This window comes from Melospiza melodia, chromosome 5 (genome assembly GCF_035770615.1).
Source record: "Melospiza melodia melodia isolate bMelMel2 chromosome 5, bMelMel2.pri, whole genome shotgun sequence".
NCBI lineage: Eukaryota > Metazoa > Chordata > Aves > Passeriformes > Passerellidae > Melospiza > Melospiza melodia.
The window spans coordinates 3756997-3784366 of NC_086198.1; the positions used below are offsets into that span (position 1 = coordinate 3756997).

The window sequence follows — 27370 nt, forward strand, 5'->3', positions numbered from 1 at the left end:
TTTGGCGCTGTTTAAATAAATTTCTGAACTGTTTGTGACCGTATCTTTCACTTTATCTTTGTAGAAGCGATCTCTTTGACTCGCTTTTCCAGATGCACAGCGTCAGTTTAGGGAAAGGGAGGGGAGAAAAAAAAACGGGACGTTCTTGTGGTTTATTTTTTGTACTTCATCAGAGTCATTGACAGAAACCTGCGGAGGAGAGTGGGGTTAGGGGAATCCTCCCGGCGGAGCGGGGCTGCGGCGGCGCCGTTCCGTGTCCCGCTTCCCTTTCCGGCCGGCCGCTCCTCCCCTTCCTTCCTGCGCGCTCGGCGCGCGCCTTCCGAAGGCGGCGGGAGGCTGCCCTGAGGGGCCGGGCCGGCGAGACCGCCTTGTACCGCTCCTGGAGTGGGCTGAGCCCAATAGCCTGAAGGAACAAAGGATAGCTTGAGGTAACAAAGACACCCCGTTCTCTCCCAAGTGCCCACACTGAGAAAGCTGAGTTCCATCGGGGATAATTTCTCACTAACTTCATCCTCGATTTTGTATTCAGCAGTGTTCACTGAACAGCGAAATGTCCACAAAGAAGAAAATAAAGAAGAATGGTACCAGCTATAAGCCAGAGGTAAGTTTCGCTAGGCAGGCCAGAATTCAGACAGCCGGTGTGTCGTTGTGTTCAGAGGCGGGCAAGGTGGCGGGCCCTGAGGGGAAGCCGTGTGAGGGGTGGCTGAGGTCTCGGTCCGCTCAGCTGGACACTGAGGGGAGCCCTCAGCGTGGGCTCAGCTTCCTCACCAAGGGATTGCGGGGACAGACGCTGACCTCTCCTCTCTGGGGACCGGCCAGGGGACCAAGGGGAGCGGCCTCGAAGGTTGAGGTTGGATATTAGTTGTTTTTCACCCAGAGGGTGGTTGAACACTGGCCCAGGCTCCCCAGGGGAGTGCTCACAGCACCAAGCCTGACAGAATTCAGGGACTGCGTGGACAGTGCTCTTGGGCACAGGGTGTGGCTCGTGGGGTATCCTGTGCAAGGCCTTGCGGGTCCCTTCCAGTGCAGGATATTCTGTGATTCTGTGTTGTGTCACTGTGCCGTTCTGTTATGTTGTGGCATTGTCCCCAGAGGCGGATGCACAGGGGTTAATGCAGGGCTTGCTTTGCACTGGGAACTGCTGGGGTGGGCTTGGGCTGCTGCTGTGAAGTTTTCTTTTTTCCTTTTAGGTGTAGCACAAAATGGATCATTGACTTTCAAACAGAAAAAAAGTTTATAAACAATCTCATAAAAGAAGATTTGTAGAGAAAGTAGTTGATGTGTTTATTTGGTACTATAATAATTGGTAAAATTAAAAAGCTCCAGAGGTCAGTCTTTTCTGGTTATAATTCACCCTCCAGGTACACACAGAAATTAGTGAGGAAAGTCACTTGTGCATTTTGTGAATGGCATACAACTGTTTCATTAACTAGTGTCATTCTCCCTTACCTTTCTGCTTTACAGAAGTGTCTCTGTAATCTTTGATTTGTAAATTCCACCATTTTTTAATAAGAAGTTGCTCTATAGCTTTTCAGTTTCTTAAGATGAAAATAATTAAATTGGACAGGGTGGAAATTTATGTGGTATAGAAATGAAAGAAAAAATATTTTAATGACTGAAAAGAAAGACTACATGTCATAGAAACCAGGTATTAGAGTGTTATAAGATTTCTAAGCTTGTATACGTTTATGAAATAAGACAAAGCTTGCAGCAGAATACAGTAACACAGTATCAAACAGCGGAACATAAACGTTTTATTTTTAGCGGAAAAACCCCACAGCCTGAGACAAAAATATGCTTCAAATCCTTGTGTCATAGCTTAAGGAGTCAATATGGTTCTGGTTAAGTGTATTCCTAGCCAAATGTTCTTGAAATGTATTGTCACATTTCATCTGCTGTACATTCAGAGAGCTGGGTAAAGTGGCTGTTAATTCATCCCCATCCAGGAGCACAAAGCCAACTCCAATCTTCGCGTGAAATCTCTTCCACTTGAGGAACCAGATGTCTCAAGGATATTGAAGGTAGCAGACACAAACCAACTTGATGAGCTTGATGATTCCTTTGGTTAGTATTATCTTGAGTGTCATTTAATGCATGTTTTTCACAAACCAACCACGTGGACAAAGTACTTCAGGTGCTTACCTAGGAAAAGGTTTTGGTTCTTTGCAAGAGAAAGTAATGGAGAGGAAAGACAGATGGGATTTTTTGTTATTTTCTGTAATTTAGGAAGTAACAGGAATAAAGCTGTAGTATGTGCAAATAAAAGTCAATGGGAAAATACCGGCTATTTCACCTTTATAGTCTGAATGGTAGAATTTCACACATCATAGTATTGCAGTTGTGTAGGAACTCACAGTTAAAAACCAAAGTTAACTTATTCTTTATTAAATTACACAAATTATGAAGTGACATTTTTCCCATTGTAAGAATATTCATGGTAGTAGACCTGGACATTTGCAGGGGTGTTTTTCTGCTGCTCTCAGGTGTTACTTAAAGAAATTACATAAAGCCATACAATTAGTGGTGAAGGATTAAAACCACTTCCATGCTTTATATTTGACTTGTGTAATGAGGCCTCAATACACAGGAAGAGAATCAATTTAGATGGGGTAGGTGCTCTTCTGTGTGGAGTCCTGTTATAGCTATCTGTATTTTTTTTTTTAAGAGCTGTTTCTCAACTGTAATAGTTATTACTCTGAGCAAACCACGAAATATAAATGCAAGTTAGGAACAGCATTGACAATGAGCTATAAAAAACTATTTAGCAAAAGGGTTGTTTGTAAGGCAGGGCTGCAAAATGAAAAGCTCTTGTTTCTGTGGCATGTATTTAGACTGCAAAAAGAATGCCCACTGACACTTATGTAAACCAACACAAAAGTTTTGTGGCAGTGTGCTTGAAAAAGAAATTTATACTGTGGAAGGCATGCTGAAACCTAAATTTTTCAGAGTTCTAATCTATTTTGGTAGCTACCGTCAAGAATTTTACATTTACTTTAAATTTAATTTAGTAAATTACATTTACTAAAAATTTATTTTAAAAAAAAAGAAAGTAATTGTTTAAATGTCTAGAAGGCTTACATATGCCATAGCAAGGAAGAACTTGAATTAAACTGTACCAAGTATTTTACTTGTTCTGTGCCATGTGTACATGCTAAGCTTGGTTTGGGTTCATAAAGAAATAGCAGGTGGATGGGTACAGAAACTATGAAACCTTTCACTCTATATCTTGTCATAATACTCAAATAATACTTGTAACAAGAACTTCCTTTATATTAGTTAGCAAACCACAAATATTCTAACTAAATGCTTAATGGCTGGCAGTGCTCTTTGCCTTAACAGATGGGAGCAGTGCTCACACAGTTTATTTTTTGTTCTTTATAGATCACCCTTTGCACAGTACTGCTGTGGATGCTTATGGAGAGGAACAGTCACAAAACCAGGCACTCGGTCATGTTTCAGCAGCACAAAGGCAAAACACAGGCACACGGTCTGTTGGAAAACAATAAAATTGTCAGCATTTAATTTCATCTTTAGGTATTTAGATTTGAAGGGAAAAGTGTTCTACTTCAATGATAAGTAACAAAGAAAATTATTATCCAAAATATTTGAATTAAAATTTTAGTATATTTCTAATATGTATAATCCAGTTTGGTTTAAATCTGAAATTGTCTTGCTGATGAATTCAAGTAAAACTTTAATAGTACTTGTATGAGATACAGCTGTACAAATTGTTCCCCAGAACACAGGGGTTTGTGCATGTGTGTGGCTCATCCTTCCTCAGAGGGTAGTAGTGTCTGTTTTTCTTTTCCCAGTAAAAAACGGCGTCACTCAAAGCCCTGCAGTGGTGATGCTCAGGAATCCAACACAGCTGATGCTGGAGAGGAGCCCCTTAAGGAGACTGTGGTACCAAAAAAGTTTCATGATTATTTTCAGTCAATTTCATTTTAGTTTATTTCATGCCATGCCTGCATTAGAGGGTGGAGGAAGAGAAAGACCTTCCATTTGTTTCTTAGTACTTAATTGTATCCCAAATAATCAGTCCTCAGAGTATTCCAGTGAGGTGGCCAAGTGAGATGCCCAAAGCTACAAGTCATCACATCAACAAGGAATAGAATAGCCAGGTGTTCCTGGATCCTGTAGCCTTTTCTCTTGCTGGTTTGGGAGTATATGCTTTCCTTTTTTCAGTTTTCTTCTTTGTATCTGGAATATATGTTCTCAAGGAATGGCATACTAGATGGAACATGAATCCTTTGTACTTGTTTGGTATTGAAGCGAAACAGATTTATGGGAAAAAGAATATTGATAAAATTGATTTTGAATGTGTGTTAGAATGAAAAGCCATTCAGTTTTGAATGAGTGTTTTTGAACACTTACTCCACTCCCTGCTGCCTGGCCAGTGGCTGGAGGATCAGTGGCCAGGGCAGTCAGGCAGCCTCTGTCCTGCAGCAGGGTGACACTGGGCTGGGACTGGTGGAACAGGCCAAAGGAAGTGTTACTGATGCTTCAGTCAGGGAGTGCTTTCTGCATGCTGCCTGATTGTCATCTCTCAGGAGTTCAGATGAGTAAACCTAGGGTTTCTTCTGGAAGTTAATCTGCTTTTCGTGTCACAGAAAACTCTGAATACCAAATTCCAGGAAGAAAAGGAGCAGCCTTCAGAGGAGAACACATCAGATCCTTCTGGTAAAGTACACTTTTCAGAACTCCCATATATCTTTTCTTCATTCAGGATCAAAGTTTTTCAATAGTTTTCATTTCTGGAATGTAGCAATACAGTGCTTCTAGAAATGGGAAGTTTCAGTTTCAGTTTTGGTATAGACCCCCATTTGATCCCCATGGTTTGCATCCCTGGCTGTGGCTGTTCCTCTCCTGAAGGGGTAAGGCAGAGGTGTGCATTACACCTCTAAGTGAGCCTGGTTTCCTTTGGAGGGAAGCCTGGAATTATGGCTGTGGGGCTGTAGGAGGTGTCAGTACATCCCTTGGCCTGCAGCCTGGAGCAGCAGCTGTGGGGCAGAGCTTGGAGCACCCCTGGCTGCAGTGCAGGAGCAGCTGTTGTTGATGTAAAGTCCCCTGAGACAGGGAGCTCCAAGACAGTGGCATTTTTCAGTGGGAAGAAACTGTCCCTTGGGTCATCCTGCTTCCTTGGAACAGGACCCCGTCACATTTTAGTACTGGATTTACACTGGGGAGTGTGTGAAGAAACATGGTTTAACTTTTTGTTGAATTGGTTTATAATGCTATTTCAAAGTTTAAAGAAATGCATTTGTGTGTAGTGGGGTTTCTGGAGCATATGTGGTATTAATAAAAGAATGTATGCAAATATAAAAGCTTGTGATTCTTTGAGTAATGCAAGTTGCAAATTCAGTCTAATAGTTTTTTTAACACAAAAAAATCACATCTACATACACTATGTAGTTTATTACTCAGTTTACTGATGTGGTCCTGGGCTTGCTTGAATCAATAAATAATAAGAATTAAGTTACATGTCATTGATCATCCCAGTTCTAAGGTGTTCCCAGGTAAATCTATCACAGTTGCACAAGCAAAGACAGGTGAAATAATTAGAATATTCCTCTTCTCACATTTCATGTTAAAATACTCCTAACTTTTGGATGGTTATTTTGATGGTGGGCATCAGAGTTTTTGTGTTGTTTTACAATGTGCACCAGAATTGTGCAATGCTTATGTTCATTCTGTTGTTCCAGTGGATAACCCACATTCTGTACAGGTTTGGTGTCCCAAAGAGCTGAAGAGATCTCCTAGAGATATTACAGAACTGGATGTTGTTCTGGCTGAAGTTGAGAAGATAGCAGCAAATTACAGGTAAATATTCTGCTTTTCCATGAGTGCATATTCAAAGTTTTCAAAGGAAATAGCTGTGGTTTTGGTAATGGGCTCTCCTTTAGGGAATCAGTGCTGCATGGTTACATTCTGATGTTAAGGATTATTAAGTATCTATGATACAAATGTTTCTTCACATGTAATCTTGACATGGTCTCCAGGGATTTGATACTTTTCCAAACATGAACAGCACATCTCAGCTGCTGTTTTTCAAGGCAGAAATAAAGCTATTGCTAGTATATGAAAGATCTTCCTTTGTCTATCTGCTTAACTTTGGGTTATTTGTTACTCAAAGGAAGGGTTTTGGATGAGATTTCCCCTTTACTAAACCAAATATGTTTTGTCCCTCTGACTTCTCCAGACAAAGCATAGAATCAAACATTTGCAGAAAGGCTATCAGTGACTTTTCTTCTGCTTTCAAGGATCAAATCACTGATTTTGTAAGTACACCAGAGATAAAATCAGTTCTGTGGTCAAAATACCTATGGTTTTATATTGCCCTTTACACATTCACTTTACAAGCTGCAAAAGTTTCCAGTCTCTTGTCAGTATAAGTAATATGAAAACACAATTTGTTGTGTGCAGGTTAGAATTGGCTGCCTCTGTGCAGGTTTTCACAATAACTGCCTCTAGACACAACACTGGGGTCATGCAAGTGCTTTGCCAAATTGTCACCTTTTGAGAGTAGGGAAGCATCCAGTAATCCTGAAGTGTTGGTGATATTTAAATCATTATGTAGTAAAACTGTGAGCTGCATCATTTAGATGAGCATACAGCTGTGTCAAACACTGTTTTCAAAGCTCGTTGACTAGAGGTTTAAAAGGTGGGTTTAATTTTTGTGTTGTCTCAGTGACTTCTTAGTAAGACCTCTAACATATTCCAGGGAAAATCATCCTTTTTTAATTAACATTTTGAACATAACTGTAAGATATTCAAGAGCCATCTGGACACAATCCTGTGCCACGTGCTCTAGGATGACCCTGCTTGAGCAGGGAGGTTGGACCAGGTGACCACTGTGGTCCCTTCCAGCCTGAGCTATTCTGTGATTTATTGGCAGGAAAGATCAAGGTGATTCTGATGAGTAAAATGAACTCAGAACTTTGCAGCACTTGTGCCAAGTACAGTGGCCAAGTACTAAAGCTGTAGTTCTGAGTGGTTCATTAGCAGTAACAAATGTTGGGATTACCAGATTTATACATCTATATAAAGATATAGAAAAAAAGGAAGGTAATATTACAAGAATTGGTACAAGGAGTATTATTTGCACAAGCTCCTTTTGTGCAACAGTTTTCCTCTGGCATGAGGAGAAAGAGTCAATACACAACTGGTGATGTCCCATTGAACCAGGGTTGGTTGGTTTTTTAAAAAATAAAAGAACAATTTTTTATGATATTCCAAAGTAATTATTGCAGCCATATTTTTAGGAGGATAGTGATGACCTGTCAACCTGTAATTCTTCTTCTCTGTAGATAGCAGGAGTCCAGGAATTAAAGAATATGAAGAAGAAAAATGCTAAGGTAAGCACATACATATCACTAGATTGTAGAGCATACAGCTGTGGGCATTGAAATGTTGAGAACTTGACTGGAAGAGACAAAATAATTTCCAGAAAGGTGTACTGTACTCAGAATCAACTGCACAAACAGAGGTTAGGGAACCACAGGAGGTTTTTTGGAAAAGATCTGAGTAAATGTGGTGGATTGCAAACTCCAGATGTATACTGCTATATGGTGTAAAAACAATGAGGGCACATTAGGATGGGTAAGATCTCTGCATGTTAATTACTCTTTTGTCTTTTTGGTTTGTTTTTTTTTTTAATGAGTGAGGCCTCTGGAGAGCCAGTTAAATAATGAGAGCTAACCTTAAAGAAACATGAATGAATATAAAACCTAGGAGAGCAGCAGAGATAGAAACCTGTGAGGATAGAATGGGATTGCTTCATTTAAAGAAGGGAAGACTCAGGCAGCTGCATTCCCTAAATAGATGCAGAATTTTTGTTCAGAGGAAGACAGTTCCTCTCTTTTTTTTTAATTATTTATTTATAGCAAGGAGGAATTTGCTGAAAATGCAATAGGAATGTTGTCAGAAGGAGGCACTAGTGTAAGGGCAGAAAAATATTGCAGTGGTTTCATCAGGGATAGGTGAATGCCCTACAGAAGAGAGATTTAAGAGCAGCTTAGGCACTGTCTGGATTTCTGCCCAAATTAACATCCTCTACAAAATGTTCAATGGCAAAATAGCTTTAACAAATAGTCAAGATAAAGCTTATCCTGGGAAGTAGCAATTAATGTGCTAAAGTCTTGTTGACTTGGGGTGATATGGTAAACTGCTCTGCATGTGAAATGAAAATCTTAATACACACCTAGCATTCACAGCCACTCAGATTTATCCTTAGTTTGCTTCTTAGACATTTGTTTAAAATTGAAGTTTTAGTTGCTAAATTTAAATTATGAGTTTTGGGTGTTGCTTTTTTTTTAATTGCATGTTATATTAAAGAAAGCTTACTTAGTTATGGCAATCATGCTGGACACACATTTGCATTAATTTTCATCTTTAAACCTAAAACCTCCTAGAGTTCTTAATGTTTGAAATGAAGAAGTCACAAACTCCTTTTGTATGCTTGTAAATCCAATGTTTCTTAAGAAAACTTTTGAATGGAGATTAGAGTTTGACATTTTAAACAGCTTTGAATTGTTTCAAATACAGTTATAACTTATGGCAGTTTATCAGATCTGGTATCTTACAATTTTCCACAAGGACAATCAGCATAAAACTTCAGAGGAAAAAAAAGGCAATGAAATTTGAGTTGTTTACCTTTGAAGTTTTAGAAACTGTTTCACAGACTTTGCTCACTGTTTGTTTCAGGCAATAACCAACATCAAAAAGAAAAGGCAGCAACTGGTGCAAGTCAGAGAAGAGCTGATTGGGTGTGTATCTAACAATGGACAATAATAGCCTGAAGAACTTAGAGTCTGGTATTTTGTAACTCAGAAGGGAAAGTAACTTCTTTTGTTCTCTCATTTTATTTTGATGAAATTGCCCCTTTGCTTTTTCTTTTTGCATAAGCTCGTGATAACCTCTCCTTTACATATTTCAGTTGCCTAGGCAGTCATTCTTGCAAGCCCTCTTAGCTGACTAGTTACTGGGAGGGTGTTTCTCACCATATGTTGATAGGAAGAACGCCAGTGTCAGGATTTGAATTGCAGAGGTGCTGGATCATAAATTACAAAGGTCATACAGAGGACTTCTTTGGTTTTGAGGTGGGAGAGTGTATTTCAGCTCTGCAGGTGGGCAGGGGCTGCTCTTAGTACATGGCTGATTTCCTTCTGATGTGGCCACACAATTCCCCCTCTCTAACTTGGCATATTAATCTGAAGTGTCATTTAGATACCCAGCACAGGAATTATGTGGTTGGAAGAACCATTAGACTTCCCCAAAGCCCTGGGGTTGCTAGTGCCAAGCTTTGTACTGAAGCTGCATTGAACACACCCCCTGTAAGGTAACTCTAGGGAACCACAGGCTTGGATCTGCAATAACAGGGCAAAAACCTTTTCTCTATGGCCATGAGAGGTGCTTTTCTTTGTGGTCCTATGGACAAACTTTTCTCAAAGAGCTATTTGAAGCTCCTGAAACCTGTCTACACATTTTTATATGTTGTATTTTAATCCTTTGATCATTTTAGTTTTTTTTTCCTGCAGCCCTGTTATAGGAAAATCACTGTTGGTGCTCAGTTCTTGGAGTGCTGCTTTAACGGATTAAGCACTGCAGTTTATTTAGCAGAGGTGGAGGTAGTTTGTAGATCCTGAATATGCTTCAGCATAAGCACTGACCAACAGCTTTGCAGGCAGGGGTGTGCAGAAGCAGAACACCTTGTATTTAAGAAACTACACTTCAAAAACATAAATGCTTAAGAAAAGAGTGGCAGACTCAAAAGAGAGGTTTGGGTCCTTTTGGTGTATTTGGACTCGTGCCCCTGTTTAAGGACTATGCTTGTTCTGCCTAAGCACTATTCTATAGTAAGCTGTGTTTTGTGTTTCTGACCAACCTTTTAAGAATTCCTTCAAAGGAAATAGGGTCACAGTTATTCATGCAATAAATATGCAGATGTAAGCATCAAAGTCTCAATCTTCTTTCAGAGCTGAACCGCAACTGACGCAACTACAAAGAGAATTTGCTGAGTTACAGGAAAGGAAATCTTCCTTGAGGCAAACAATTGAATTAATTACTGATTTAAAGGAGCTACAGCAAGACTGTTTGGATTATAGAGAAGAAAACCCCCAAAAAAAAGTGGTAGTAAGTACATATTCTGCATGTGTTTCAGTTTTTAAAGTGTTTTTATTTTAATTTATGACATTTATTTATTAACATCTCTTAAGCAGTAGTATTATGTTAATTGTCTTTGTGGAAGCAGCTTGAGAATCACTGCTGAACTTTACTGTAGTATCTCACTTGTTTTTTTCATCTCATATTAGAAGCTGGAGTATTTCAGAGCAGATTCTGCTGCCTTGCTCTCAGTATCCAGGAATTCAAAGGACACAGACATAAAACAGTTGTCCTTAGTTGTCCTTTTTTTAATAGAAATTGAAGATTATCAGTGAGTTAATCTTCAATCAAGAAGTAATTAATTAATTTCTTTAATCAAGAAGTAATGAATTTTTTGTGTTGTTGTTCAGAAGTAGGGAAAGCTCTGGCACTTCCATGTAAGATATTTAATGCTGAGAACAGTGCTGGTGTGTCATGACCAGAGGAACTTCTCATGTAGCCTTAGAATCCATCCCTGTTGTACCCAGGACCTGGCGTGGTATTTTCTGTGGAGAAGGCTTACACACCTGCCCTGTGCAAGGGAAATCCTCACATTTCACAAGGCACTCTAATTTTGGCTGTTCACTTTTAAAGGTCATCTTGCACCACTTTAGAGGAAAAATAAATACTGATATGTAAGTGATCTTTCCAAGAGTTAAAAATGTTGCCTTGTAATTTTATTTCCTTACCAACAGTATGGAACTTCCAGCCTCCCTGCTCTTCTGGTGGAGTCTCGGAGAATTCTAGGAGCAGAAGGGCACTTTAAGAGTATCAATATGAAACTTGAAGAGGCTCTGGCTGCACAAAAAGAGCAGAAATCAAAGAAAAATTAAATAGCCTTTTAAGACTTTCAGACATTCAGTAGGAACAGTTATTAGAATTGTCAGTGCTTAAAGCTTGTTTAATCATTGTTATTCTATTTTGTTTCAGTGTTTAAAAGAAGTCAGCAACTTTTTATTGTCAAATAGTCTCACAATATCAATGAAAGGAAATAGTGATCACAGTTAATAAAACACTTCTGTACTCTGAACAATGTTGGGTGTTAGTCTTTTCCTATTAAAGTAGTCTTTAGAAGACTATATTCATAAAGAGAACACAGACTCTGGTTCAACAAAGATGAATAAACAAATATTTTTATTAAATTTGCATTTGATAAATAATTTAATCTTTTTTATGGAAATAAGGCTTTGTTGGCTTCTCAATAAAACTTGGACATACAACTAACAAAACAGAAACTGTGCAGCAAAGAGCATTAAAAGTGTTGAGCTTGGAGCAGCATTCACAGTGAGTATTCCAGTCCCGTTCTCTTCAGCCCCCACATAGCCTTCCATGATCTCCTCACGCCTGCTGAAGTTCACCAGGCACTCCATTCTTTGTCCTGCAGCTCTGGAGTGGTGCCTGTGACCTTTCACACCAGCATGAGCCACACAAGTGTCATTCACTGCTGGCCAGGCCTGGGCTTAGCTGCCTTCTTTAGCGTGGAGGTCTTCTTTCCCTAAAGCTTCCAAAAGAACTTCATCTGGGATTTCTTCCATGCCATAATTCACACTGTCATCTGCAGCTACAGCTAGTTCCACATCTTCAGCAGCTTCTAGGAAACAGGCATCATCACTTGTGTTTTCCCACTCACTGTCTGACAACAGGAAGTCCTGAGACCAGCTGGTCTCTGGAGATACTGAGCTTTTTGACAAGTCTGACACGTGAGAATGTGGATGTACTTTTCCTTCTGTGTGCCCCCTGTCATCCATTAGCATGGACTCTTCTTCCTTTGAGAAAAAAGAACACTACTCATTTCATATGCAAATACTCTTGATACCTTCAACTGCTCTGCAAGTTTGGAGTTTGTGCTGTCACACAGACTGGACACTGCAGAAAGCTGGCCAACACTACAAGACTTTCCAGCATATTATAGATAGCCACAGTAACCTGTGGAAGCCTATTTTAATAGGAGTAGAAATCCACTGTTTTTCTAGCACCCTACAAGTAGCCTGTTGAATACAGCTTCATAAAATAATACAAGGTTAGACTAACTTAAGTGTCTGTTCAAAGATACTGTCAGGACCTGAAAATACAGTTAAATGACACTTTCTGAAAATGAATAGCTATTGATGAGCTGCCTGAGTAGAGCTTAAGGTGCCATTCTGCTGTATGATATTTAGAGCTGTATAGTTGAATTTAAAAATTGAAAAAATACCAATTGTTATTGCCTAAGCACTGGAAAAAACTTGTCTGTTCAGGGAGTTCACCTAGAGTCTAGGTGCAGGATCAGGTCAGTTTAAATATTCTGCCTGTCTGGGGAAGTGTGCTGCTTTAGCACACGACAGTGGAGATAAATGAATTTCAGAAATGAGGGTTTTTGCCTTCATTTGGCTCTGACTGACTCCAGTGTTCCAGAACCAGTTCTGTTCTATTTTGCATGAAGTCAGACATGCACAGCACAGCTAAACTTGGGCAGTTTCTCTGTTCTGCACCTGGAGCAACCTTGTGTCTTAGACATTGGGAACTGCTGCTCACATCAGATCAGAAAGTCTTGAGTCCCAGGGGAAGTCAGACAATTCCAGTAACTTAGCATTGCTGCAGAACTTAAAAATGAATATATGGAGCTACCACACCAGCACAGCTGCTCTGGGAACCTCTTCTATACCACTGGAACAATGTGTGGGGCTCTCCCAATAGACTGGGAGGGCTCCAGAGCCTAAGAAGAACTTGAGCATCTCACCAGGACAAAAACATACCTCTTTGAAAAGAGACAGGAGGCATATCCCAGGTGGCAATGGGAAACCTAAATCAAATATAAGACATTCATTAAAGTTAACATTCCAAAATGTATGAAGTATAATTGAGATCACAGGCTACATACTTTGTGATTTGAAGTTTTGTTCTCTGCAGACAGGATCGTGACACTTTTGATACCAGACTTCATTCTTTAGATCTACCAGAATCCTAAGAAGGAAATTATTTTGTTTTTTAGTATCAGTACATAAAGGAAGTGAATTCATATGGTAGGAAACTCTAACACTAAATGAACAGGTTTTGTTTGTCCTCAGCTAGGGACATTGCTTTCATAGTCTTGGCATACTTACTATGTACTTGTTTTGTACAATTTTTAGTAAACTTCAGATTTCTTAAGTTTGAAGAAATAATTTTTTAAGACTAACATCTGAAAGTGAAATTTAGTCAATGTCATTACATTAAGCTTGGAGAGAAAGTCATCAAATTCAGATTAGCATATAGGACTTGACTGTAAGATAAGATTTTGTTGCTGCTGCTGCTGTTACAGATAATGAAATTATAAAAGCCACATGAAATCACTATTTTCTGTCAGCTGATAGGCCACCCAGCTTTTTCAACTGTGCTTTAGAAACACCAAACTTCAAGCAACTCACTTGAGAAACAGCAAGTTCATCCAGCTGTGGGGTTTTTTGAATATCTTTGTTTCTCAGAAACACATTCCTTATGTTTCAGTGATTTTAACTGTTACATAAAATTATTTCTAAGTTAAAATATTTATACTAATTATATACCCTAATTCTAATATAATCTAATAATAATCTAATAATCTGTTTTGCTAAAACTATAGGAAGCCTGAGTCCTTGTAGAGTAACTAGCAAAACTCATCTTGATTCATGGGGCAGGAATTACCATTCTAAAATAGCAATCCTCAATTGTTAAAATGATAGAGTCATTTTAATAATGTAAGAATGTAATTTAAGAAGCGCTGTAAATTAATTTAAAAGCAATCTGCTTGCTTTCTTATTTTTCAGCTTCCTAGCTGGGAAGTATCAAAACATAGTATTGTTTAATAGCTTTAATATACTCTGACTTTTATGTTAGCATCTTTGGGCCCATATTTTAAATACCATGAAGATTACTGCAAAGAATTAGCAGAAATAAAATTCCAGTTATCACAAAGTAAACTTTGGGAGGGCATAAATAGTTTCTTTGGTTTTGTGGGGTTTTTTTTGTAATTAAAACATTGTATCCCCACAGAGCAAGACAGCAGAAGTTGTAACAGTTGCTGATTTTATCCATAAGAGTTTTTTCAGCATTTCTAGAGAATAACAGTTGCTCAGGAAAATAAATAAAGCTGTTTAAAACGGAATAGTTAAAGAACGTACATTATATTGTTACTTTTGTGAGCTCTTCCAATATTTTCACACCAACGGTAACCGTAAATATCATAAATAAGTAGTTCTTTGAGAGAGAAGTAACTCCATTGTCTTATCCCTGAGGAAAAAAACCAAAATCTTGAAATTCTTTAGAAATAGTGCTGCAGAAGAGTCATTTGTAAATGTAAGGTGGTCTCTTTACCTCCTTGTAGCCCATCTTTATTAACCAAGGAACGAACAAAATTATCAATTTCTGGATATGGTGAACCCTGGTAACCTTCCATGGGATCTGTAAAACCAAAGGCCACAAGTACACACTGTTAGAGGGTTCCCCACTGTAATATGACATTGGAACACTTACACTTTATACAGACCACAGGCAGAAAATGTACAGAATCACATCACACTCCTAAATAAAACCAGGGAGAAAGCCACTGTTGCTTTCTTGTAGGTCTTTAAAGTGCCACCTCCATGCCCAAGGTGCAGAGGGAGCTGGGACAAAGCAGGACAGCTGTGGTACAGGAGGGAGGGGCAGTGGCATTCCATCCTTCAGCGCAGATGGGCTCTGCCTCCTGCACAAAGGCCCTCCCAGAAATTACCAGGTGTACAAGTCACACAGCATCTACATTAACAGTATTTTTTCTATGCAGTAGAAAAAGCTTGAGGTACCTCTGCTGCTTCTGGTAGTTTTACTGTTTAAAAAAGCAGACATTTTTCTCTCCTCCTCTGAAAAGCCAGATGACAGAACTTTGATGTCATCACTCGCTCTAAGGGAAGGGGAGAATACAAAGAGTGAGATTCTTACAGCATAACACAGTACAATCTAACTCCCTGTAACATCCCACAGGGTAGAACATGACACAGCTCTGGGCCCAGGGATGAGCCAGGAGACCCCCAGGGGTCCCTGCCAACCTTGGCCAGCCTGTGATTCACTGTGCACCTCTCCCTGTTCCTGGAGCACTTTGCCTTCTGGCCTTGGCAGTTTCCCTGACTCCCACCACAGGACAGGGGTTCCTCCTCCCCAGCAGCAACATTTGGTTCCTGGCCAGAGTCCCAGGACCCACCCATTTAGCAACTGCTGCTGCACACCCCTACAGCAGGATGTGCTCTAGATGTAGTATTGATGCAAATATACCCTTTGGAAGGTTTCTTTTTTTTTCCCTCTCTGCCATATTGCTAACTGGAAGCCAGATGATAACAAGTCTGAATTCAACACAGCAGAATTTCTCATCTGTATTTATGGTGGATTCAGCTGAAGCCTGTGATCAGAATACACTGTGTGCTTTACTGGCATCAGTTCAGCATAATGAACACTTCAGGATATAAAACCTGAAGTCACAACAAATACATGTTTTCAATAAATATATTAATACTATTTTAACCTTTCTGCTACAGCAGTGATTAGGATCTTTTTAAGATAAGGTATGACATATCAGAGATTTAGATACAGAAAACTTGATTATTGTCTGTACAAGTACCCAGCCTACGGAGGGGTCTGCATCAAATGGGAAATCTGGTATGCAAAAAAACACAGACAGAAACCCTTTTATTTCTTATCTTACTTTGAAAAATATTCAGAATTCTCATATTTAACTGACTAGAAATCTGTTAAGTTTTGCTTCCAGAACTACACAGAATCTGACCAACTTAACAATGGTTATGTTTTGGCATTTTGAGTGTGTATAGAGAAATGAGGCAATTCAGAGGCTGTAACAGATTTGAAGGCAGGTTTAACAAAATAAGTGCCAAGAAAGTTTTTTCTTCAAAACCAAGAAATTCTACTGGGAACTCCCAAATTACACTGTAACAATGTTAATTGAATAACTGCTTATTCATAATAGTTATTTGTAACTGCTACAGGAGAATTATCATTAAAATAGATATTTAAAAATACTGTACATTTGACTGGAATTAAGTAATTACCCAATGTTGCAGATTAAAGAGGAAAGAAAATATGCTTCTTCCAAGGAAACACCCTTTTCACAGTTGGGGATAAACTTATTATCCTCTGCTATCTTCAGAATCACATTTTTTCCTGCTTTTGATGACTTATACATCCGGAAATTTCTATTCTTTGTATAAACTCCTACAGGAAAAAAGATATTTCTTAACACAGCAGTGCTGGCTAGGAATTAAGATACTGAGCACTTGTAAATTAAACCATTTTCCTTAGGCCCAGCTAAGAGTCTAATGAATGGACAAAAACCGACTAGCTCACATCCCATAGAAGAAATGCAACACAGCAAGATCATGCACACAAGTACACTTTTATGTTACAGAATAATTAAGGCAAATGCTCAACACCTCTACATAGGCATTTCAATCATTCTGACATTAGAATTGTTAAAAGTTTCCCTTCAGTACAACAAATTGGTCCTTTCACAATAACTTTGTGAAATACAACTGAGCCCAAAAAGCTGCACAATTATTTTAACCAGAAAGAACTTAATCAACCTTTCTGTTTTCTGTGGACTTCTTCACAGCTTTTCTGAGACATGTATAAGGAAAGCTTAATTCCAATCTCAAAAACAAACAACAAAACAACAATCAAGTACCTTAACACTGCATAATCTATCTAGTAATTAATTGAGAAGGTGAATTTTATTTGCAGATTGCATTTGACTTTCATTAAGAGAAAAGCACTTACAGAGCTCATACAAGAAGAACATCACAAAGCTTTCTGTCACTGCAGCCTCATGATATAATGCAGTAGTTCAGCAATTTTGACTTTAGCTTTCCAATTCTGAGGCAATGTGCATAACATAAATACTGAGGATGGTTAATTATGGGAAACTAACATCAAATTCTTAAAAAGTGAGAAAGGAAACAAATTGTTTTGATTTAAATTCCATTTACAAATATGCTTGAAGGAATTTTGAACAGTAGGTGAAAGTAACCTTTCTGACTCAGTACAGAGAAGCCTACTGTAGCCAACTTTGGGATTACATTTCAAAAGATCAGACATACTGAAGAGGCCCACAATAAAAGTGATCCTGAATTCCATGAGAAGAATTTGAAGGAATGGAAGTTCTTCAGAAGAGTCTGAATAAAAAACCCAAGGTAAAGTCCTGAAATGTGTAACACACTGCTGTGCAAAAGCGTGCTAAGCTATTTTCATTTCCCTGAGATAAGGCAAAAAGCAAAAAAACCCAGATATGGAGTTAAAGAAGAATGGAACTTTCAAACTCTAGTTTGACTATGGGAGTTATGCTCCTGGAGATTTGTAACACTTTAATACCATGAACAGGCTATGCCCAGCTGGGCCATGAAGTGCCCAATCCAAAATTTCTATTATTTCATCACTGAAAGCTAACAGCTGCCATTCCAAACAGGGAAAGAAGATCAATTCATACATGTAGAAGAATACAGAAAGCCAAGCCTGTAAGACTTCTTCTTTTATTAAGCAGCTTCTAATTCAACTGAAATAACAAAAATGCAATATATGCTATCCTCTTTCAATCAAATGGGAGCACTAAGCCCTTAAGGGAAAAAAATTGTCTTGTGTGGAAAGAACTACTTTAAACTTCAGAACAAAGTAATTAAATGTAGTAATATAAGAAGTTCCATAGACCCATGAATCTAAGGCTCCTTTAAAGCACAGGACTTATGATGGCAGTTTCAGCATGTATTTAAAGTCTGACCATAGGGACAACATTAATCAAAGATAAAGCAACCTTTCATTCTTGATCTTTGTTGCATCCCAAAGGGGTTTAAAAACACTTATACTTACCTAGATCCACAAAAAGCTGCTTGTTGCCTTCTTTATCGTTTACTATTAGGAAGGAAAAATCCAAATTTTCTCCCTGGTGTGGCATTTCCACATCCTTTGTTTCATGAGCAATGGCTGGCCTGTCTTTAGAATCATCTTCAACAGCTGGAAGGTTTGTAAGAGAACCATCTAATCTAGCTCCTGCAGAACACTGGAAAACATTCTCTGCTTCTTCTGTTGGAATGACAGCAGTCCTACTCTGCAATAATCTTATGGCAGGCTGCAAAATGGTTCTCACAAAGTTACCTTAAAAACAACCAAAAAGGCCACAAGCAGAAGTAATTTATGAGTCAAGAAATAACTTAGAGAGTTTCTGTGAAAACATTTTTCAAAACAGCCAAGATGGAAGTGGTTGAAGTTCAGGGATTTTTTAGCCCTTCTGGATTTTTAAAAAGAAATCTTTTGACCAGCCCACTGTATAAAATGATTCTGGCCAGTGACTGAGAAACCAATGCCTCACAAGAATTTGTACTAAACAGCTTAAAAACACCCCAAAACCTAAATACTAACAAGCTCAGATTTAGGATTCTAAAAAGCTTGTGACTGTCCCCTCACTACTACTTTCCCTAATTTCACTTTCAGAATGATTGAAATGTTGTATTTACTGATGTAAGAGATTGACCAAAGCTTACTCAAACAAAAAATTACTTTTACAGAAGTATTTTGTAATGACTTTTCAAACTCCCAGTATTGTAATTCGACTCCCATTGTAAGTCCAGGCTCTGCTAGATGGAAACCAAAGACAGACAAATAAAAACCATGGCCAAATGAGTTCTAGGGAGAAAGCAAGAGAAGACAATAAATACAGATGTACAGGGGAAAAAACTATGAAGTGGAAGGAATACTGGCAAGGATGATACTGCACTGTTGGATGAAGCTTCCATGGGGAACATGAATGAAGATGAAATACTGTTCCTCCCATGCTACATCTCAGCAGAATGACTCAGCATATCAAGCATCAAAATCATCTTCCTCATAATTCATTACAGGACTACTGGGCCACACAAATGAGTCAAGACAACCCTAAACTGGCAATTCTCTGTGTTGGAGTTTCCATTTCTGAGAAATCCTGACTCATGTAAACAATTAAAATTGCTTTCAGCTTTCTTTTAAGCAGGTTTATGCACAGGTGGCTTGAAATCATCTTTGTCCTGCCTTTTTGACAAAGTGCTGAGCAGAAATTAACTGTATTTAGAGCAAAAACCAGCAGCTTTAATTGTTAAGACTGACATTAATCTGAAAATTAAGGAGCCATAGACTTGCCAGTTTCATAGAAATCAGTATTTTTGTTAATAAAACATACAGGCACAAAAATATTACAGTTTTGTAAACACATGCTAATTATAGGAAAAGAAAGTAGAAGATGAGAAAAAATGAGGCTTAATTACTCCTATAGAGTAATTATGTGTGTGTTTGGAATACACATTTGTTTCCACATACCATTCCATTAAAATAAATACTTGTATGGGAGTTGTCACAGTATAAAGTCAAAAGCTCACCTTTTATTTCTAGGTGTAAGAGAAAAGAACACACTTACCAATATGAGTGTTATCCTTAAACACAGTCTTTTGGGGCAGAAAAATTAAGTGCCGACTAAATTTTTCATCAGTACTGGAATCCAAGTTCAAGACATCTTCTGATGAACAATTTACATCATAAAATTCTTTTAATTTTTGGCTGACAAGCTGAAATTATAAACATTGTTTATGTTGTTTTACTCTAGTAGTTGTATCTACAAAACCTAATACAAATTCAGATTCTACATTTCTCTCAAGTTCTTTTTTTTCCCTCATTTTGAGCATACAAATAATTTAATTCAAACTAACCTATATCAAGTTTTAACCAAGTTTGACACCGACTTTATTCCTTAAACATGCAACTCACTTAACACATAACTAACAGTGATAAGCTGATAAGACTTGCAGTTTCTCAGGTCAAAGTCTGGTGAGGAGGCTTTACCCTGCAGGTGGTTTTCCACCACCACCAAGCAGTTCACACCCACAGTGACAATGTTTGCAATGCAGACTCACAGGAGTAGAAGATGGAGGCTGTCATGATACACAGCACTGGTGAGTTAATTCACTGTGATGATTTAGCTAATTCATTGGTACCACCCAATGAACAACAACTAAGCAGAAAACAGATTTCACTCTAGATTAGCTCTAAAAAAAACTTTTATAAACCAAGCTACTGATTACTCATGTTTAGGACTTGGACTCAGAACCTAAAGATCTGGAAGCTTTGGGTTTCAGCAGCTCAGATCCTCCACCCAGCAAATCCAAAATCCTCTTCTTAACCTGAGGAACCTCTACATTTCAGAGCAGAAATCCACAATGGATAAACCCCTCCAGATTCTGTATCAATTAAGGGTTATTTATGAAGGAATTACCTCAATAATCTTTTACTTTTGTTCACTTCTAGCTAGAGACATGTAGGTGACAGAAGTCTCACAAACAGACATCCACTCACAATTGGATCTTATTAAAACAGAAGATATTCTTCTAAAAATATACGAATGCCATATTGAACTTGCAGAGAGCCCATTTACAAAAAATAATTGCAATAAAATGGAACCTGCGCTATTTATTAAAAATTGATAATTAGCAAAGGTATTTAATTTTAGGTACCAAATTGGTACATGCAATCACATGATGCTCTCTACATAATCATTTAACTAACTTTCAGGAGAGATTCACCTAAGCCTTGATATAGGACTGCACCATTAGGCAAAGGGAATGAACTGAGGAATAGAGGAATGGAACTTTTATTGATGCTACTTTAAAGAGTACCTAAACATTCCTCCAGTTTTACAGCTTTGAAGTGGCAGAGCACATAACACAATCTTCAAAAGTAAACCTACCATGTCAGTAAACCCACCATGAATACAAACAGTCCAACAGCCATCATTCTTTATTTTTGTCTTTCAGTTAAATTTTTGTCTCTCTTAGATCAAACCCTTCCTTTATTTAAAACAGGATTTTTACTTAATTGAAAATAATCACGGTGTCTGCAATTCTTTTAATTTTACTATAGCATAATCAATATAAAGTGATAAATACTTTTGTTTCTTATTATATTAACAACAAATTCATATTCATCCACAGCATGACTTTGCTCCAGTTTACCTCAATTAACTTCATGACCATACTCTTGCCATCTGCATCAGGATTTGCTGGTTTGTAAAACTCCAAATCAAAATAAAGTTTGCAAGCTTCTTTTTCAGGAATTACTTCATAGCAATGCATAAGACTTGTTTTACAACCTTGACTAAGGAGAAACACAAACAAATCACAACCTCTCATGATAAACATTATGAGCATGATAAACATGCTTATCAGTTGCAAACAAGGATCTCACATATTTTATTCTGCAATCAACCATCCATATTTGAAAAATGTAGTAGCCCTATAGTGCTTTGAAAAATTTGTAACTAACACCAGCATCAAGTGTCAGCAAAGACTGTCTGGCCTAGAATTTAATTTTGTAGAGTACTCTCTTCCCCATGCCTCCCCAGTCTTACAACCCATACAGAAATGTTGAGAATTCAAGGAACTATGAAAACTACAGTAAATAAAACTTAGGTTATCACTCATATGTCTTTAGCACAAACATTATATGGAGTTTTTTCTAATCAAATTAAAAAATAATCCCATCATCAGTTTCAGAAAAAAAATCAAGCTTTATATGTAAAAGATTGAGACGTATTTCTTTCACTTCACAGCCAAATGTTTTATTGTAAAAGAAACAAATGGGGGGGAAAGTTCAGTACACGACTGAATTGTCAGTACTTGGAACTCCATCATGCAAATGCAAACCCATAAATCAGTTTCCAGACACCTGCATTAACGCCCACTGAAACTGGTGTGTGACTAGTCACAGAAGTATGTTTTGTCATGTGTTGGCATGATCCCCTGAGGAAAGCTGACAGCAAAAGCAAACCTACTCTTAATAAATTTCAGTTCAACATACAGAGTACTTAATTCACAGGAAATAATAGCAACCTGCTACTCAAAAGAAATGTGAAACCCACTATAGAATATATTGTTTTGTCCTTGTAAAGATTTTTCCCATTTCCAAGATGAAACCTCAGGTAACCCAGTCCAGCTCTGTGCTACTCAGAGCAGCAGATGGCTCCTGGGAATACCTGTCCACTGACAGCTCTTACTAGGTAGGATATCCAGTGTACCACTAACTTCTAGTAACATACAGGGCACCTGCTCAAATACTCACGTGTAATAAAACCAAAGCTCTTCATATGTTGTCACAAGGTAAAACCTCTGTCCACTCTGTGTGTTCTTTTCCAAAGCAAATACATGAACATCCTTTTGAAGTAAAAACATTGACATTTTTTTGTTAGTTTTATTCAAAAAACCAGTTTAAATCTTCCTAAGTTCCTACTTGGTATCAGTTAAAGGTTAGTAAATACTAGAGAACTATAAACAGATCACTTATCCTTTTCCACACTCAGTAGCATTTAGTTTTAATTTAGAACATCATTCTGATTTCTGTTACATGGGTAAATCTTTGAAGCTTTTCTTTGCTGTGCAGTAATTTAAACTGTTTTCTCTTTAAACTCTTGTATTTTCTGATCAGTATCAGGTGGATCTAAAGGGAGCAGGAACAATGTCTTGAAAGGAGCAGCCTCATGGACATGATGCCAGTATAAGCTTTATGGGCAAATATTCTTCAGTCATTGTGTTGTTTAGATCAAAAAAAGGAAATCTGAGAAGAAAATAGAAAAAAACTACGCCCAAGCCAATGAGAACCCATTTTGGAAAACAGGCTGTTAGGATTACCTGAATACCTGAAACAAGTATGGAGAAAAACACAATACTTTCTTTAAAAATAGCAATCAATTTACAAAGTGTTAAACTGAAAGCAGAGAATACCTTTCACACAATATTTATTTGGCTAATCACTTCTAATCATCTGAACTTGCTACTCAGATGCCACTGGAGAGTTGCATTGTTTTTACTTAGTCTCTGCCTCTTCTTTATCTCTTTTTCTTCCTCATTTTTCCCTTCTCTTTCTTCCTACTCAAGGCTCATTAACCTTCCCATTCTCCTGCCCACCCTGACAGCTTGTTCATCTTGAGAAGGAGCAAATTTATCACTACAATGTTCCCAAAAAGCACTTTTACTGTTCAAAGTTAACATCACATATCAGCTTGTATGTCAGAACAGAACTAGTACTTCAACTTAGAGAGACCTCCAGTGCAACGTGACCTACAAGGACAAAAAAACCAAAACTTGCAGTTTCAGGATTAGGAGGAAAAAGATCTTGCAAATTGAGAAAGACTTCACTTGCCAGCAGCAATTTTAAATGATGTTCAGTCTTATGATGCAGTATATAAAGAGTAGAGACATTTCCCAAACACCTAACATACCTCTTCACAGGCTTTTACATAATTAAATGCTTCAGCCTGTCGAGAAAATATTTTCCAAACAGAGGATGGCATAGAGGGTTTGGACAGTCTTGGTCTATAAACTGTAGGAAGAGGATTTCTTTCATAGTGAGATGCTAGTTCTTCCACTTTCTTCAGTCTTTCTTGCCATTTTCTCTTCATTTCTCCTAAAGCAATTATAGAGAGTCACATCAGTATTAATCCATTTGCAAGGCAATTTTAATTTGAACATATCCTGTACTCCTCACTGCTTTTGATTCTGGTTTTGTTGAATGTAATTTTTTAATTAACTGGGAGTAGCCAATATTCCAAATCAACACCCAACCCTGCTATGATATTCATTTTAATATTACACGTCTCTGCACTGTTTTGGAAGTACAAGAGCTTCATATTAACACTATCAAAGATAAACACAACAGAATAAAGACAGTGAAAGAAGGCCTAGGAATTTTCATTTTTGTCTACAGAACTCCTCAGAAAGTATACAAACTGTTGGCTAGGCACATTATATCAGTCAGGAGTAAAAAAATACTAAGAGTAAAAGTAAAAAAATGGTAAGAGTAGAAAAATATTTTTCCTTTGTGGTTGGGGAGACAAATGAGAATTAATTGTATGGGAAGTATAATATTTGAGTTCATAGGAGGAGTTAAGACTTCAGGACTTTAGCTCTGAGCTCTGTATCTTGAAGTAAAAGAACTGAAATCAAAAATGAGGGCTCCATTCTCCACTGCTGACCTTTGCTATTGATCACTCATACCTTCACCTGCTTTAAAAGCTCATGTATTTTTCACAACCTTAAAACAGCAATCTTATCTCTTTCCAAGAAACAGAACCATGCAGTAAGTCTTGCTATCTTGTAACCTTTAAGCTTCTAGTCCCATAAAGGAATCCAAATGTTGCAGAGTAATGTAGTAAAGCATAAACACACACATGTACAATTATCTGTAAGTGGAACACCTGCAAATCAGGAAAAAGCACTGCCAGGAAATTGTGAAACAGAGGAAGAGAGGCAAGAAGTAACAGAAGTAAACATGAAGGGGAATCTTCTTGTTCTGCCCAGCACAACCACCTGGTTCTCCTAACAGCCCCTGGGTTGCAGTGTAAGATAAAAATGAAAATGAGCATACTCAAAAGTATTCAAACCTTTAACAAGCTGGATCCACAAGGCAAATTTAAGTACTTAAATATTCTTGTGGAGCCCCAAAGCCCAAAGTTTAGATTCTCTCATTTCCCCCTCACAGCAGAAGTTTCTGGACACTGACATTTCTGCCCACTGTTCTAGGCCTGCCAATGTCTCGATAGTCAGTGCCTGCATCAAGTCTAAAACCAGAATGTTTTTTCTGCAACAGGGGTCAAACATTACCTCTATCCCCCTTGTCCATCTTCTGACCTGTGCATTTTCTTCACTCCTTTTTTGTGCTCTTAGTTTCTTCTCTGGGAATGAAAAGTTAGATTATAGGCACTTGGCATTTCTCAGAAATGCTAACAAAACTTTCAGTTTCATTTTGATATTGCTGGCTGTAAATTAACTGGGTGGGTGAAAAAGACATCCCTACATCAGCATTTTCCCACAAGGTGACCAATAAAAAAGGAAAGCAAAGGAGAAGCCCCATAATTCTTTATTAATTTTACACTTCCTAGTTATATTAGGCCTTATTTTTACAGAAACACAGCTGGGAGGATACCTGAACCTGGCAGAAGGGCAGTGACCTTTACTTTAAACTGAAACCTATCATGGTTCTTGCAGTCCAAACACTTGGTCTCTCAAGAGTCCAACATTTTCAAGGCAATTTCAATTCCTGTGTGAACCACACCACAACACATCTGTTCAGAGCACATACAATGAACACTTACAGACCAGCCTTCTGAGTTCACTGGGAAATTCTCACTTCATCCTCCTCTCCTATGTGCCACCAGAAGTAAGGGCAGTACTTATTTGTGTTTGACTTGACTGAAAGAAATTTTGTCACCAACATGTTTGGACTTCAGTGTTAGTGACTCAGCAGGATGACTGCATGAGAGTCTGGAAAAATGTCTCCTGAGCAATGACTTAAAGAACTTGCTATTTCATTTTCTCTTTTTATGGAAGACTACTTCTCCCTTTACTTCTCATGATAATGACAAAACATATTACCCACACCTGCTGACAACTGAAGCTGAGACATGCAAATCAGCTGCTACTCAAAATAACATTACACTTGTTTCCTGGCTGGTGTGTATCATGCAACATAGTTCTATGGCAGAATCCATGTCCTTGACACAAATAAATCCATGAGAGTTTCTCCCAGCTACTGATTCAGCCTTAGAAGAACACATTAAATTCCTTAACAATAGTGAAAATTAGCCTAGCTATCCTTAGGTTGAGCTGACGAGGGGCACATTAACAAAAACTACTCATCTTCCCAACAACAAATGTTCATCTTGCCCTCCTAGCAGAGGAAGTGGCCTCTACAATTACAGAATCATGGAATGGCTCAGGCTGGAAGGGACCACAGTGGTCACCTGGTCCAACCTTTCTGCTCAAGCAGGGTCATCCTAGAGCACGTGGCACAGGATTGTGTCCAGTCAGTTCCTGAGTATCTCCAGTGGAAGAGACCCCATAACTCCTCTGGACAACCTGTTCCTCAAATTAGGACTGCAAGTGCAAAACTCCTTACATCAGACCCGGTGATAAGACCTGCAAAAGTAGGTTAGTACCTGCTGTGAGAAGCTGCAATACACAGCTTCCAGTGTTATCTGACTTCTGCTACTGAAGGTCGATGTACAAATATGAAACCAACTGACCTGAAAGCTGATGATGGAGCCAGAATCAGCCCTCAGTGCCAGAGCGCCGTTGCGCAAGGCAGGTCTGTGGGCAGCCAGGGACAGTCACCATGCAGGTGGGCAAAACCCTGTCCAAGGGTGGTCCTGCCGTGGGACAGGCCAGCTCACCCACGGGGATCTCGCTCACTCAGGTCAAGAGGGAGGGTGCTCATTTAGGAATTATCCCCACTGATTACTCTAGATGGCCAGTTCCTTTACAAACCACCATTTTTTCTGAATCACAGAATATTCTGAGTTGGAAGGATCATCTCTAATCCAACTCCCAGCTCTACACATGACCACCTCCAAGAGTCACCATGTATACCAGGTACACAACAATGTTGTCCAAATGCCTCTTGAGCTCTGTCAGGTTGGTGCTGGGAAGCCAGCGTCCAAGCACTCCCTGGGTGAAGAACCTTCTCCTAATATTCAACCTCAACCTTCCCTGACACAGCTTCAGGCCATTCCCTTGGGTCCTGCCACTGGTTACCACAGAGATCAGTACCTGCCCCTCCTCTTCTCCTCACAAGGATGCTGAACACCACAAGGAGATCTCCCCTTAGCCTCTTCTCATCTTGGTCTGTTCATCTTCCCCAGACTGAACAGACCAAGTGACCTCAGCTGCTCCTCATATGGCTTCCTTCCCCCTAAAGCCCTTCACCATCCTCACTGTGCCCAGAACTGCACACTGCATTTAACGTGAGGCCGCACAAACATAGTGTAAATGTACCAGAACGGCACATTTGTTTCAGCAGGGAGAGGAACTCAACCAACAGCGCAAACCTGACAAGGTTTGGGTTACACCATTCACACCCAGGAGCAGCAAGGACAGCCCTACCCAGCTCAGCGCCCAGAGCCCGCAGGGCGCGGCGGCTCAGTGCTCCGCCATAGGGCCCGGCCCGGCGAGCTCCGGGAGAGCAGGGGAGGGCAGGGGAGAGCAGAGGAGAGTAGGGGAGAGCGGGGGAGAGTGGGGGAGAGCAGAGGAGCCACCCCGTGCCTCCTCAGCCGGGCCTCGCACGCCTCTCTCCGCGCCGGGAGGGCCCAGAGGCCGGGCCCGCCTCATCCGCGCCGCTCCCGCCGGCACGGACTCACCGCTGCCGCCCGCGCCCGCCGCCATGGAGCGGGCTGCCCGCCCTGCGCGGGGCG

General features: G+C 39.1%; 2 protein-coding genes across 6 annotated transcripts; one reads left to right on the plus strand and one right to left on the minus strand.

Moving 5' to 3' along the window:
• The first annotated feature begins 308 nt into the window (after positions 1–308).
• On the plus strand, positions 309–11282 carry CENPU (centromere protein U). Its single transcript, XM_063156099.1, has 12 exons — positions 309–428; positions 530–601; positions 1947–2064; positions 3382–3487; positions 3813–3903; positions 4611–4680; positions 5703–5820; positions 6200–6278; positions 7308–7355; positions 8704–8765; positions 9975–10131; positions 10836–11282. Exons 2-12 carry the CDS (start codon positions 551–553, stop codon positions 10971–10973), a joined length of 1038 nt encoding a protein of 345 aa, XP_063012169.1. The 5' UTR covers positions 309–428; positions 530–550; the 3' UTR covers positions 10974–11282.
• On the minus strand, positions 11258–27357 carry PRIMPOL (primase and DNA directed polymerase). Of its 5 annotated transcripts, none has more exons than XM_063156095.1 (14): positions 27317–27357; positions 24786–24856; positions 23405–23589; positions 22249–22340; positions 21144–21285; positions 19556–19703; positions 17980–18264; positions 16173–16335; positions 14919–15016; positions 14452–14538; positions 14259–14367; positions 13001–13083; positions 12876–12922; positions 11258–11906 (listed from the first exon to the last, which is right to left on the minus strand). In XM_063156095.1, the coding sequence occupies exons 2-14, from the start codon at positions 24802–24804 to the stop codon at positions 11601–11603; spliced, it is 1764 nt and encodes a 587-aa protein (XP_063012165.1). In that variant the 5' UTR covers positions 24805–24856; positions 27317–27357; the 3' UTR covers positions 11258–11600. The 5 variants fall into 5 exon arrangements, with proteins under 5 accessions (XP_063012165.1, XP_063012164.1, XP_063012166.1 ...); XM_063156094.1 differs by lacking the exon at positions 27317–27357 and adding an exon at positions 27063–27164; XM_063156096.1 differs by lacking the exon at positions 27317–27357 and adding an exon at positions 25925–27042.
• Between the last annotated feature and the right edge of the window lie 13 nt (positions 27358–27370).